At 41.3% G+C, this 14493-nt stretch overlaps 1 protein-coding gene across 4 annotated transcripts in view; it reads left to right on the top strand.

Moving 5' to 3' along the window:
- The first annotated feature begins 2295 nt into the window (after positions 1–2295).
- LOC115195609 (glutamate receptor ionotropic, kainate 2) overlaps positions 2296–14493 on the top strand; it is a 237538-nt gene continuing 225340 nt past the window's right edge. For all 4 annotated transcript variants that reach the window (XR_003878718.1, XM_029755669.1, XM_029755660.1 and 1 more), the window contains exon 1: positions 2296–2733. Coding sequence is in view for 3 of the 4 variants with exons in the window: in XM_029755669.1 (XP_029611529.1) it covers positions 2613–2733 (121 nt within the window). In the remaining variant the exon portion in view is untranslated. The remainder of the gene's footprint in view (positions 2734–14493) is intronic.

Raw genomic sequence — 14493 nt, 5'->3', positions numbered from 1 at the left:
CACACACACACAGGCCAGTTATTCACTTCTTAACACTTGATACCACATACAATAACACTGTTCATCCAAAAAGTTATTTCATATATCCATCCATTCGGTGCTGAAGATTACGTCCATCTCATCGCCACTCCACCCGTTCGTAGCAGGGCCTATTTGTTGTACTTACCGCGGCTCATCATCAAACCTGGCTGAATCTGAATCCACACTTGCAGGGCCCGGGAGCTGATAATGCGCACACTGTAAAATTCAACAAACCTTTGCGTGTACACTCCATGCCGATTGCAACTGTTTGAACTGCAGTTGTTGGAGTACTCACATAGAAACGTGATACTTGAAATAGACAGTAAACCATGAATGCTTAGCAATTATTGTGTTTCTATATCTACACAGATTGTAATCGGTTGTCAGGGATATATCTCTATTTGCAGTTAGTGCGTAAGGCTTTGGCTTTCTATTGCTGGAGTCGGTTGTGACATGGTTAATACACACGGAGCGAAGGCTTTTAAGTCTAAAGTGAAGTTATTTGTATGTTGGTTAAATATTCGTGCCTCCGAGCACGTAATATCGATAGCTGTATGGACTTGCTCCTCTCTGCCAATTTCAACTCTCACAATTCTCTCAAGTCTTCCCCCTCTCAAGTTTGTACAATGAAATATACAATTATTCAACATTTGGTTAAAAGGCATATTTGTTTTTTCATCAAATGTCAGCAATGGCAACAGTAGACCAGCAATAGTTTCATATGCTGTAAGTCTGCGTGGCATGTTTCATAATACAACATTGGAAGCAGTTTTTATTGATTGGATTCTGAAGCCTAGAAGGAAAATATGCATTGTTCATATGACACAGCCCAATGATCAGAAAATAGCCACATTCCTTGTAAGCAAATGTAGCTACACTAATAATGAACAATCATAATAGCCTCGTCTCGGAATGTGTACTATACTTACAATTTAGTCGCTTACTCAATTCATTGGATAAAAGCTATTTATTTACCCGCATGGCTTGTTCAACCGAAAACCACATTTCTGAAAAGTTGGAAGGTAAACACATTACAAAATGGTGGTTGATTTTGCCTAATGAAGAGCTTGACTTGCCGTGGACCACTGACTGCCTAAGAGAAAATGTATGCTTGCTCAAAAAATGTGGTCGGAGGAGCCTTATGGGTGGTGTGACGCAATTTTCGGAGCCTCCGGAGTCACGCAGAGGCCAAATTGAGCTCCACACCGCATCACCATGGCCTCTCAAAATGTGTAACAATGCAGAGGTCTCCGAATACCTCCCTAATTGACATGACTGGTTGACGGTAGGTGAGGGCAGTAGGTCCTGTATAAACACAAACTCACTTCCTTGACATCTTCCTTAACAACAGCTCTGCGCTGCTTCGTGTATGAAGTATGAAAGTCCTGACTTCTGCGGGAGGCCATATCACCGTAAATGCTGCATTGCCAATGTAGACGTCGGATTGACCTTGTTACAGAGCCCGCCACCAAACATGGTTCAGTGCGGCGCTGTCCATGGTGCTGAAATTCACAGAGGGACAGCGAGTGGAGCTGAAATGACTAGTCAAGGGCCGCTAGCGTTTTTCCCCACTTCTCTTCAAACAATGCTCAACTGCTTGTGTTTTAAAAGTATCATGTTTATTATTCAATATCACCACGTTCATTTACTGATGAGAAAAAATAGACATAATACATGACGATCCAATTGATTTTGTCGCAAATTGGGACAATCTGTGAGTGAAATGAGGGTACTCATTGTAAAACTTAATGGTGTATGTGGAAGTGTTACTCTCCAGCCTATGAATAGGCTATAACACAGCAATGCAATTATTTTTGTGAAGGGGTAAACTGTTGCGGAGCCGCAAAATACACCAGTAATGTCTCGCAGTCACGCACAGCACAAGCGTTACATAATTACAACGGGTGGGTGGATGACATTAGCCGAAGGAAATCATGCTGTTGTAAAATAGCAGCTCCTTTGGGATGCAGATAGGAGCTGTGGCACACTGTTGTCGGCGGAACCTGTGACAATATCTCTCTTTCACACGCACGCACACACATTCTCGCTCTCTCTCTCTCTCTGTCTCTCTGTCTCTCTCTCTCTCTCTCTCTCTCTCTCTCTCTCTCTCACCCTTCCTCTTCTGTAGGCTCACTCTATCTGGCTCGCGCGCTCGAACTAACCTTGGCTCAACGTCAGAGGCTGTGCAGCAGTGCAGTATAATGGGAGCGTATGCAACCCAAAGTGCCTCATAGGCTGCTATCGCGATTCTGCTCTGCTTGGCGCTCTCTGCTCCTCTACAGACATACCTCCCGTGTGGATATCCGACTCCTCGTGTCTCACCTGAGCCAGGCGCAAGCCCTTGTATGAGCCTCCACCGGATTTGTACCGCCCGACATGGATGTCCCGCCATCTCGTGAACCGGAGGATAGTTTCTTGGCTTAGCCAAGTCGGGAATCAGGCCGGGACTGCTAATGGGTTTAGGGGAAGCTCGAGTGACCATGCCGTGATCCTGCGACTGGGCTGCCGTCACCCTGCCGAACGACTGTAAACCGAATTCCGGGGGACTCAAACGCGTACGGGGGATCACCACTGTGCATTTTACAAACAACATGAAGATTACCTCCCAGCTGATAATTAGTCTTGTTTTCAGGTTCAACCTCAGGCTGCTGCTCCTGCTTCTGCTGCTGTTTCTTGGATACTCTCGCGGGATGCCACACGTTTTAAGATTTGGTAAGATACGTGTTGTTTGTAGAGACAAGTATTTGTCAACCTCTCATACACTGCAAAGGGGTTACCCCGAATTTGACAGTAATTTACAGGCAGTTCGGTGAATATGGTATCAAGCACGTAAGCCTGTATTATACTGTAAAAAAAGTAAATGCTACTGTTATCGGAATTAATTATATTTAATTGAGGCGATGGGTTTGTATTTCTCAGTATTTTACTGAAATTACAAGGGGTCTGTGCAAGCAGATTGGCTGCTAACTGTTAACACATTACAGCATTTTGATGAATATTTGGTGTTCTATATCACTTGCACTTCTAGAGGCATTAACAAAGGCTTCCAAATTGGCAGCAACTACAGGGCAAAACAGACCAAAAGAACATCGAAAAATGCTCAACAATTTAAGGTTTAAGACTAGCTGCCACTCCAATCTGTCCCCTATCCATTTTTAATTGATGGGGCTCTATAACCACATGTAAGTTAAATTGGTATAGCATTCCCCTCTCACGGGTGCAACAAATGTGGCCTCTTACAAGGCACGTCTCAAAATATGCAATGAGACAGAAACAACAATTCCATTCACCAACTAGTTGTCAAAAGGTTTTTGGCAATCAAAAAGATACAGTATATGGTACTGTATTATGTGGGGTGGAATTACAGTACCATTCGAAATACAGACATTTTCCCACAATGCACCATAATTTACAATATGATGCTGTAAAACGTTTCAGAGTTCTTTTTTACTTTTAGTAATAACTAAAATAACTGCATAAATTACTGCTTTCCATTACAGTGTAGGCTATCTATTCATAGCATTCAATGGTTCAGGGAATGGCCTTCTTTGCTCTTTATGTACAATACCGTTCAAAAGTTTGGGTCACTTAGAAATGTCCTTGTTTTGAAAGAAAAGCATGTTTTGTCTTTTAAAATAACATCAAATTGATCAGAAATACAGTGTAGACAATTGTGGCTGGAAACGACGTAGCACACAGCGTTGTACGAGATCCTCAGTTTCTTGGCAAATTCTCATATGGAATAGCCTTCATTTCTCATAACAAGAATAGACTGATGAGTTTCAGAAGAAAGTTATTTGTTTCTGGCCATTTTGAGCCTGTAATCGAACCCACAAATGCTGATTCTCCAGATACTCAACTAGTCTAAAGAAGTCCAGTTTTATTGCTTCTTTAATCAGGACAACAGTTTTCAGCTGTGTGAACATAATTGCAAAATGTCTTTCTAATGATCAGTTAGCCTTTTAAAATGATAAACTTGGATTAGCTAACACAACGTGCCATTGGAACACGAGTGATGGTTGCCGATAATGGGCCTCTGTACGCCTATGTAGAAATTCTATAAAAAATCTTCAGATTCCAGCTACAGTAGTCATTTACAACAATAATAATGTCTACACTGTATTTCTGATCAATTTTATGTTATTTTAATGGACATTTCTAAGTGACCCGAAACTTTTGAACGGCAGTGTATGTTGGTTTCACGCTTTGGCAGTGGCACACTGTGTTGACCCATTCTTCAAAGAGGAGGGATATGGTGATTTGGATACCTAAACATTAATTTGAAGAACAATGAGATACATTACACAGTCAAATAGACATTTTAATCACATGCTTTTACTCCAAATTATGAAATTGCAGGCTTTTGCATGACTTCGAGGTCAAGCAAACAAGCATGTTCCCTGAATGGTCTGTATAAGTGCCCTTACACTGAGAAACAGTGTTGGTGGAATAACATGAGTTGAATGGCTGGGTTCCCTTATTGTGCTAACTCTGTCATAGGCCTATGTGAACCTGTTTAATCCAAATAGTCCATATCTATATGAAACAGCTTGAGGCAGAGCACCAAATCAAATCAAATCAAACTTTATATGGCTACTATTGTAGGATATTGGTCAGGCTTATAGTACCAGGGATGTATGAGATTCCGTCACGCAACAGGGTAAGATTTAATTTAGACAAAGGAAGCTTAATCCTTTTATTGGTCATAATTGTCTTTCATACAATTCAACGAAACTATAGGCTTGTCATGACTTCCACCGAAGTCGTTTCTTCTCCTTGTTCGGGCGGCGTTCGGCGGTCGGCGGTCGGCGTCACCGGTCTTCTGGACATCGTCGATTCGATCCACTTTTCATTTTCCATTTGTTTTGTCATGTTTTCCTACACACCTGGTTTCAATTTCCCTCATTATTTGTTGTGTATTTAACCCTCTGTTCCCCCCATGTCTTTGTGTGGGGTTGTTTGTTGTAAGTGCTTGTGCACTTGTTTACTGGTGCGCGTCGGGTTTTTTGTACCCATATTCTGTTGTATTTTTATGCTGTTGGTTTTTGGATTAAACTGCTCCGGTTACTACCTAGTTCTGCTCTCCTGCGTCTGATTTCCCTGCCACCAGTTACGCACTCCTTTACAAGGCTAAATGAACACAGCAACTAGCTGACCAAAAGCTCCAGAACCATTTTTTATTATAGCTATCCATTGCTTTGGTGTTCACCTTAAGGCCAGGCACCACAGGCTGAAATTACATTTTTGTATCTACCTATCAATTTTGAGATTTGTTAGTATTTTGGACCAGTATCTGTCAAAAGTTTGGACACACCTACTCTTTCAAGGGTTTTTCTTTATTTGTACTATTTTCTACATTGTGGAATAATAGTGAAGACATCAAAACTATGAAATAACACATATGGAATCATGTAGTGTACTGTCACGTCCTGGCCAGTATATAAGGTTAATTGTTTTGTAGTTTGGTCAGGGCGTGGCAGGGGGTATTTGTTTTATGTGGTTCAGGGTGGTGTGTTTGTTCAAAGGGGGGTTTGATTTAGTATTTTCGGGGTTTTGGGTTGATGTTCTATGTTTATGTATTTCTATGTGTAGTCTGGTGAGTGTGTTTCTATGTTGTGCTGATTGGGGTTGGGACTCTCAGTTGAAGGCAGGTGTTGTCTATCTGCCTTTGATTGAGAGTCCCATATATTAGGGTGTGTTTGGGTTTGTTATTCGTGGGTGATTGTTCTGTGTTGAGCCTATGCTAGCCAGACTGTTTGTAGTTGTTCGTTCTTTTGTTTTGTTATTTTGTACATTCATTTCTGATAGAATATAAATAAACAGAAAAATGAGCATACACGTACCTGCTGCGTTTTGGTCCTCCTTCACCGACGACAACCGTGACATGTACGCACTATACACACGCGTACACATGGATTTTGTACTGTATGTATGTGGTAGAGGTGGAGTAAGGGCCTGAGGGCACAGGGTCTGTGAATGTATTGTAATGTTTTTAAAATTGTATAAACTGCCATAATTTTGCTGGACCCCAGGAAGAGTAGCTGCTGCCTTTGCAGCAGCTAATGGGGATCCATAATAAATACAAAAACAAAATTTAGTAACCAAAAAAGTGTTAAACAAATCAAAATAGGGAAAAGGGGATACCCAGTCAGTTATACAACTGAATGCCTTCAACTGAAATGTGTCTTCCACATTTAACCCAAATATATTTTATTGTAACATGTGCTCATTATGGCGCACACACCTGTCACCATCGTTACGCGCACCTGCGTGTTGTCAGGCTCACCTGGACTCCATCACTGCCCTGATTACCTTATGTCATTCCCTTTGGTTCCTTCCCCAGGCATCATTGTTCCTGTTTCATGTCTGCGTTGTCCGTGTTTCTTGTTTTGTATTATTTCCATTTATTTATTAAAACACTCACTCCCTGAACTTGCTTCCTGACTCTCAGCTCACGTTGTTACAGAATGACGCCTCAACTAAGGGAAGCATCATGGAGTGTATTTATTTTTTTGTTTTGGTGGGAATGACGTCGGGTCCGGGAGCCGCTACAGGCTCTTCATGCCTCAGACAGATCGCCAGGCTCCCCTGCCTCCGCCGGTTCGTCAGGCTCTCATACCTCAGCCGGATCGCCAGGCTCCCCTGCTACAGCTGGCTCGTCGGGCTTTCATGCCTTCACTGGATAGCCAGGCTCCCCTGCTTCCACCGGCTCGTCAGGCTCTCATGCCTCAGCCGGATCATCAGGCTCCCCTGCCTCAGCCGGTCTGTGAGGTTCCCGCGCCCCAGTTGGCGACAAGTTCCCGTGCATCAGCAGGCGTGACCGGTCCACTCCTGATCCCGGGGTTCGTCCCTTTGGTTGGCGTCCTGCGGCTGGAGCCGAACGCGCCGGGGAGGGGGTAACGTCACGTATACTCTCTCTCTGACCTCTTGGTCAACAGGCTGCTCATTATGGCGCACACCTGTCACCATCGTTACGTGCACCTGCGTGTCGTCAGACTCACCTGGACTCCATCACTTCCCTGATTACCTTCCCTATATATGTCTCTCCCTTTGGTTGCTTCCCCAGGCGTCCTTGTTTCTGTTTCATGTCTGTGTGCTGTTAGTGTTTCCTGTTTTGTATTATGTTCCGTTTATTTATTAAGACACTCACTCCCTGAAGTTGCTTGCTGACTTTCAGAGCACGTCGTTACTTTTATATTATAGAATTTTGCATTGACAGCTTTGCACATGCTTGGCATTCTCTCAACCAGCTTCACCTGGAATGCTTTTCCTACAGTCTTGAAGAAGTTCCCACATAAACGAAGCACTTGTTGGCTGTTTTTCCTTCACTCTGTGGTCCAACTCATCCCAAACCATCATAATTAGGTTAAAGTCAGCTGATTGTGTAGGCCAGGTCATCTGATGCAGCACTCCATCACTCTCAATGGAGGTGTGTTGGGTCATTGTCCTGTTGAAAAACAAATGAGATGGGATGGCGTATCCCTGCAGAATGCTTTGGTAGCTATGCTGGTTAAATTAAGTGTGCCTTGATTTCTAAAGAAATCACAGACAGAGTCACCTGCAAAGCACCCCTACACCATCAAACCTCCTCCTCCATGCTTCACGGTGGGAACCACACATGAGGAGATCATCGGTTCATTTACTCTGCGTCTCACAAAGACATGGCAGTTGGAAGCATAAATCTCAAATTTGGACTCAACAGACCAAAGGACAGATTTCCACCGGTCTAATGCCCATTGCTCATGTTTCTTGGCCCAAGCAAGTCTCTTCTTATTATTGGTGTCCTTTAGTAGTGGTTTCTTTGCAGCAATTCGACCACGAAGGCCTGATTCTCGCAGTCTCTGAACAGTTGACGTTGAGATGTGTATGTTACTTGAACTCTGTGAAGCATTAACAGTTGAAGTCGGAAGTTTACATACTTAGGTTGGAGTCATTAAAACAAATTTCTTGTTAACAAACTATAGTTTTGGCAAGTCGGTTAGGACATCTACTTTGTGCATGACACAAGACATTTTTCCAACAATTGTTTACAGACAGATTATTTCACTTATAATTCACTGTATCACAATTCCAGTGGGTCAGAAGTTTACATACACTAAGTTGACTGTGCCTTTAAACAGCTTGGAAAATTCCAGAAAATTATGTCATGGCTTTTAGAACCTTCTGATAGGCTAATTGACATCACTTAAGTCAATTGGAGGTGTACCTGTGGATGTATTTCAAGGCCTACCTTCAAACTCAGTGCCTCTTTGCTTGACATTATGGGAAAATCAAAAGAAATCAGCCAAGACCTCAGAAAAAATATTGTAGACCTCCACAAGTCTGGTTCATACTTGGGAGCAATTTCCAAACGCCTGAAGGTACCACGTTCATCTGTACAAACAATAGTATGCAGGTATAAACACCATGTGACCACACAGCCGTCATACCGCTCAGGAAGGAGATGCGTTCTATCTCCTAGAGATGAATGTACTTTGGTGCGAAAAGTGCAAATCAATCTCAGAACAACAGCAAAGGACCTTGTGAAGATGCTGGAGGAAACGGGTAAAAAGGTATGTTTATCCATAGTAAAACGAGTCCTATATCGACATAACCTGAAAGGCCGCTCAGCAAGGAAGAAGCCACTGCTCCAAAACCGCCATAAAAAAGCCAGGCTACGGTTTGCAACTGCACATGGGGACAAAGATCGTACTTTTTGGAGCAATGTCCTCTGGTCTGATGAAACAAAAATAGAACTGTTTGGCCATAATGACCATCGCTATGTTTGGAGGAAAAAGGGGGATGCTTGCAAGCTGAAGAACACCATCCCGACCTTGAGGCACTGGGGTGGCAGCATCACAAGATATAGATGGCATCATAAGGAATGAAAATTATGTGGATATATTGAAGCAACATCTCAAGACATCAGTCAGGAAGTTAAAGCTTGGTCGCAAATGGGTCTTCCAAATGGACAATTACCTCAAGCATACTTCCAAAGTTGTGGCAAAATGGCTTATGGACAACAAAGTCAAGGTATTGGAGTGGCCATCACAAAGCCCTGACCTCAATCCTATAGACAATTTGTGGGCAGAACTGAAAAAGCGTGTGCGAGCTAGGAGGCCTTCAAACCTGACTCAGTTACACCAGCTCTGTCAGGAGGAATGGGCCAAAATTCACCCAACTTATTGTGGGAAGGTTGTGGAAGGCTACCCGAAACGTTATTCCCAAGTTAAGCAATTTAATGGCAATGCTACCAAATACTAATTGAGTGTATGTAAACTTCTGACCCACTGGGAATGTGATGAAAGAAATTAAAGCTGAAATAAATAATTCTCTCTATTATTATTCTGACATTTCACATTCTTGAAATGAAGTGATGATCCTGACTGACCTAAGACAGGGCATTTTTATTAGGGTTAAATATCAGGAATTGTGAAAAACTGAGTTGAAATGTATTTGGCTAAGGTGTGTGTAAACTTCCGACTTCAACTGTATTTGGGCTGCAATTTCTGCAGCCGAGGTATCTCTGGGTTCTCCTTTCCTGTGGCGGTCCTCCTGACAGCCAGTTTCATCATATCGCTTGATGGTTTTTGTGACTGCACATTTTCCGTATTGACTGACCTTCATGTCTTAAAGTAATGATGGACTGTTGTTTCTCTTTCCTTATTTGAGCTGTTCTTGTCATGATATGGACTTGGTCTTTTTACCAAATAGGGCTATCTTCTGTATACCACCCCTACCTTGTCACAAAACAACTGATTGACTCAAACCCATTAGGGAAAGAAATTCCACAAATTAACCTTTAGCAAAGCACACCTGCTAAAACCTGTTGGGGATAGGGGGCAGTATTGAGAATTTTGAAAAAAACATGTGCCCATTTTTAACTGCCTCCTACACCAACTCAGAAGCTAGAATATGCATATTATTGTTCAGGTTTGGATAGAAAACACTCTGAATTTTCTAAAACTGTTTGAATTGTGTCTGTAAGTATAACAGAACTCATATGGCAGTCAAAACCCTGAGACAAATTCTGACAGGAAGTGGATACCTGATGTGTTGAATTACCTTTAAGCCTATGCCATTGAAACACACAGGGGCTTATTAATCGTTGAGCACTTCCTATGGCTTCCACTAGATGTCCCCAGTCTTTACAAAGTTGTTTGAGTCTTCTACTGTGAGAACTGAACGAACAAGAGCCTTGGAACGGTGGTGGCCGACAAGACTCTGGCGAGCGAGTTCATGTTGGGTACTCTCGTTCCAATACGTTTTAAAAGAGAATGCAATCGTCCGCTTTGAATATTATTCATGTTCTGGTTGAAAAAGGCACTAATGATTTATGCTATACAACGTTTGACATGTTTGAACGAACGTAAATATTTTTTCTCCCCTCTTTCATGAAGAGAAGTCCGGCGGGCTTAGATCATGTGCTAACAACACGGAGCTTTTTGGACATAAATTATGAGCTTTTTCGAACAAAACTACATTTGTTATGGACCTGGGATTCCTGGAAGTGACATCTGATGAAGAGAATCAAAGGTAATGGATTATTTACATAGTATTTTCGATTTTAGATCTCTCCAACATGGCGGTTAGTCTGTATCGCAAAGCGTATTTTTCTGGGCGCAGTGCTCAGATTATTGCAAAGTGTGATTTCCCAGTAAGGTTATTTTTAAATCTGGCAATCCGGTTGCGTTCAAGAGATGTAAATCTATAATTCTTTGAATGACAATATAATATTTTACCAATGTTTTCGAATAGTAATTATTTAATATGTTGTGCTGATTTGACTGGCGGTATTGGAGGGAAAAGATTTCCTCAACATCAACGCCATAGTAAAACGCTGTTTTTGGATATAAATATGAACTTGATAGAACTAAAAATGCATGTATTGTCTAACATAATGTCCTAGGACTGTCATCATAAAAATTCCAATTTCATAGAGAATGTTTCAAACTGGACTATATTTAGTAACTTACTTTGAAGAGATGGTGATTGGGTCTAAGAAGTCATTTGGCATTTGGTAGCCTTCCAACTTCCATTTCCCAAAAGTCAGACTCTTCCCACACGCCAACTCTCTTTTCCCAGCTTCAGAAGCATCTGCATTCGCCAAATTGTGCTTTTTCTTAGATATATTCTACGGACTTGCCCAGAGGGAATTGTTGAAATGTTGTAAAAAATGTATCCTAGATAACATTTTCTTTAAAAAATATTTAGGGTTATATTCGTGTCTACATTCATTGATAAAAGTGTATTGTGATATAAATGGCATTAAAAAAAATGTTGCTTGACTTGCAGTAAACTTCTGTTTTGAAGTACGTATTAGGCCTATTAGATGAGCTCATTTTAAAATTCCCATCAGAGAAATAAGGAGCATTAGTGGTTTTAAGGTAGTCAAGTAACCTACTTCTACACAGACACTATATCTCAGGGTGCTTCACTATCTCTATGCTCTTTTAAACTACTGACACTCTCCCCCCAACATGTCCTCTGCAGTAAATGTAAACATTGCCCGGGAGTCGGGGCTCAATCAATCACTCACGGGGCGCTAGTTTTTGATCCATTGATTAAAAAGGTTGCCTACCATCATTTGATAACATATATAGGCCTAAATAGCTAGTGTCTTGTCAGTCAATGTTTGCATGGTTGCGAGACCGTCTTCGAGTGATGCTGTTCTTCAAAGCGTATTTCTTTTTATGTTGACAACACACTCTGACAATCTTAATCCCCCTGAGGCTCCTGTTTAAAAATCAGTCTGGGTCTGCATGAGCCGCCACTATGGCAACGGGATGTGCTATTGTTACTGCTGCAGCTTTCTCCTATATGTCCTCACACACTCACCGATTTCCGGTCTCGCACACTGTCTGACAGAGAGGCTGGCTCTGCATGCAAGCGTGCATGGTTGCCTGCATCAATAGCTCAGGAGAGATACACAGGCAATAGATCTCCATCTACACAGGTGATTCATGGCCATCTCTTGAGACTTCAGGGCTCAGCAGCATGCTCGTTGGGACAGACACAACATTTTCCCTATGGACGGGGTCAGAGCACAAATGCGCCACAAGGCATAATGTGCCGCTGGAAGGACTAGATAAAATGATCTACAAGTGGGAATGCTCAGATCAGCACCACAGCGAGCGGGCCTTTGTTAATATTTCAACCGCTCTTTCATAATTTTGAGGCAACGTTGAAAAAGTTCCACTATGTGAAACCGTTTGTCATTTCCCTTGAGACTATATTTCTGGCTTTTTAAGGCCATATTTATCACTGTTGGTTTATCTTTCTTATCCCCTCTTTTGTTGCCAATGCTGTTAGTGCAATATCAATGTCTGGTTGTGGAGGATATCTCTGTTTCACAAAGAATCTTGAGGAGCTGGGATCAAAAGCAGAGATGATATGAGTGTTTTCTCCGCTGTTTCAATAGATATGGAGAGAGAGAGAGAGAAATAAATCTAATGAGGAAACCAGAAGCAATAATACCATTTCCTCGCCTCAACTCTATTACTATAGCTGCTTATTCAGCATTTCCTGCCTGGCTAGTCCTCTTGGTGGAGTCTGTGTACAGAGAGGTCAGTTCTCCTGTGGTGCTGTGTCCCTCTACTGCCCCACATCTACCTAAACACACACACACACACACACACATTTGATTTCTACATGGTTCATATATATGTGTGCCTCATGCTGATAGTTCTGTATTTTGCTCTGGATAAAAGCATGTTTTATGAATCCCTAATGTGCCAAATAAACAGAATATTTGTCAACCTTGACAGTTTTTTTTTTGTTGCTTTCGATAAAGGCATATACCAAATTCAGCAACTAAATGACCAAGTTAATTGAGCTCCCTCATTACATACAAAGGTAGTTTGCTTGAATGACAAGTTAGTTATATGTGACAGACTGCCTTGATTCCATTTTATGTATCAAAATTTGAAATTGTGTTTTTCCATTTTTCCATTGAATGTAAACAGAGACACAGAGCTACAAAATGGTATATCATTCACTGCATTTGAGGAACAATGGGAAAGTAATTCTGCTTTGAAAGTTGATAAACTTGTAACCTCACTTTTGGGAAAATGGGCTGTGAATGTTTTGTTGCTTACAGTGGTTCTTCGTTTAAAAGTTACGTCATACTGCAGCACACCTTGCGGGCTACCGCAGAATTCTATAGCACATTATTTAATTGTCAGCCATATCTATATCTAATGCTAGTTAGTGCTAGTTTGACCACCGGAGGGCATCATTGAGAAGCATTTGATAGCTTTCAATATTGGCTGTACTAGAGAATTTAAAACCTTTTTTGTAAGAACATAATATATGGGATTGATCTTAATAAATGTAGCATAATTAATTTAATTAATATTATGTTTCTATTCCAAGAAAAATGATAAACTAAACCCTCAGGGTTCCCGTTAGGATGGAATGGAATATATGGTGCTGTACAACATGACGGTCGGGAGTAGGCTACAATACTAAGAGCATAACATTTCCACACACTAATTGTTGTCTAACCAATACCCAAAAGGAGATTCAGAGAAAATAAAAATCTCATTGATTTATCAAGAACAGTCCCTATGCTTGTCTCAGAACTGCGTGAAACGGTGCTGAAATAGTTAGCCTACCCGTGTATGGTTATTGTTTCAAATCCTATTATTTCTAACTTCAATATGCTTTTTAAATAAATAAGACCTACACCACTTTTAACAGCACATTACTCAACACTAGTGAGACTCATGTCGCCTACTGTAGACATACAGTATATCTAAAAAATGAAATTCAATGACGTGACTCTCCTCCAATAATTTCATTTAGAGGATTGGAGAATTCTAAATGAATTAAGGGGCATTTTTCGTTAATGCAAATCTGATCTGTGAGAATATCTAAGGGGCTTTTAAATAATTCTAAATTAATTAATAATAATTGCTTTGTTTAAAAAATAACAATATTTTGGAGATGATTTAGTTTTGAAATAACCTAAAGTGAGCAAGATAAAGGCCATTCTTTAACATGGGGTGAGACATTGTTACTCCGTTAGGATTATATGGTGCTATACAACATGACCATTTCCACACCCCAATCACAGTCAGAAGACAGTTGAAGAAACTTGAGTGGATTTATGGAAGGCTCTGTAAGACATATTATATATCAGGTTTTTTCTGAGCCAATAGTCGGCAGGCCAGAACATAATAAGTATATAATATTAGCACAATTAATTGGCCTACGCTACAAATTTAACACATATGCTTAGTACATAATTCAGTGACAATAAGATGATGATTTTGATCTGATTACTCTCATAAAATCCCTATGTCTATCAGGTTTCAGATAGGACCCAGATGCAGACACGTTGAATAAACAATGGTTTAATAGTCCAAGAGGCAGGCAAGAGACAGGTCAAGGCAGGCAGGGGTCAATAATCTAGAGATGGGGAAAGGGTACAGGTCGGCAGGCAGGGTCAGGGTCAGGCAGAATGGTCAGGCAGGCGGGCTTAGTGTAAGG

Source organism: Salmo trutta, chromosome 1, assembly GCF_901001165.1.
Source record: "Salmo trutta chromosome 1, fSalTru1.1, whole genome shotgun sequence".
NCBI classification, from domain to species: domain Eukaryota; kingdom Metazoa; phylum Chordata; class Actinopteri; order Salmoniformes; family Salmonidae; genus Salmo; species Salmo trutta.
This window is presented reverse-complemented; position numbering and strand designations above follow the sequence as displayed.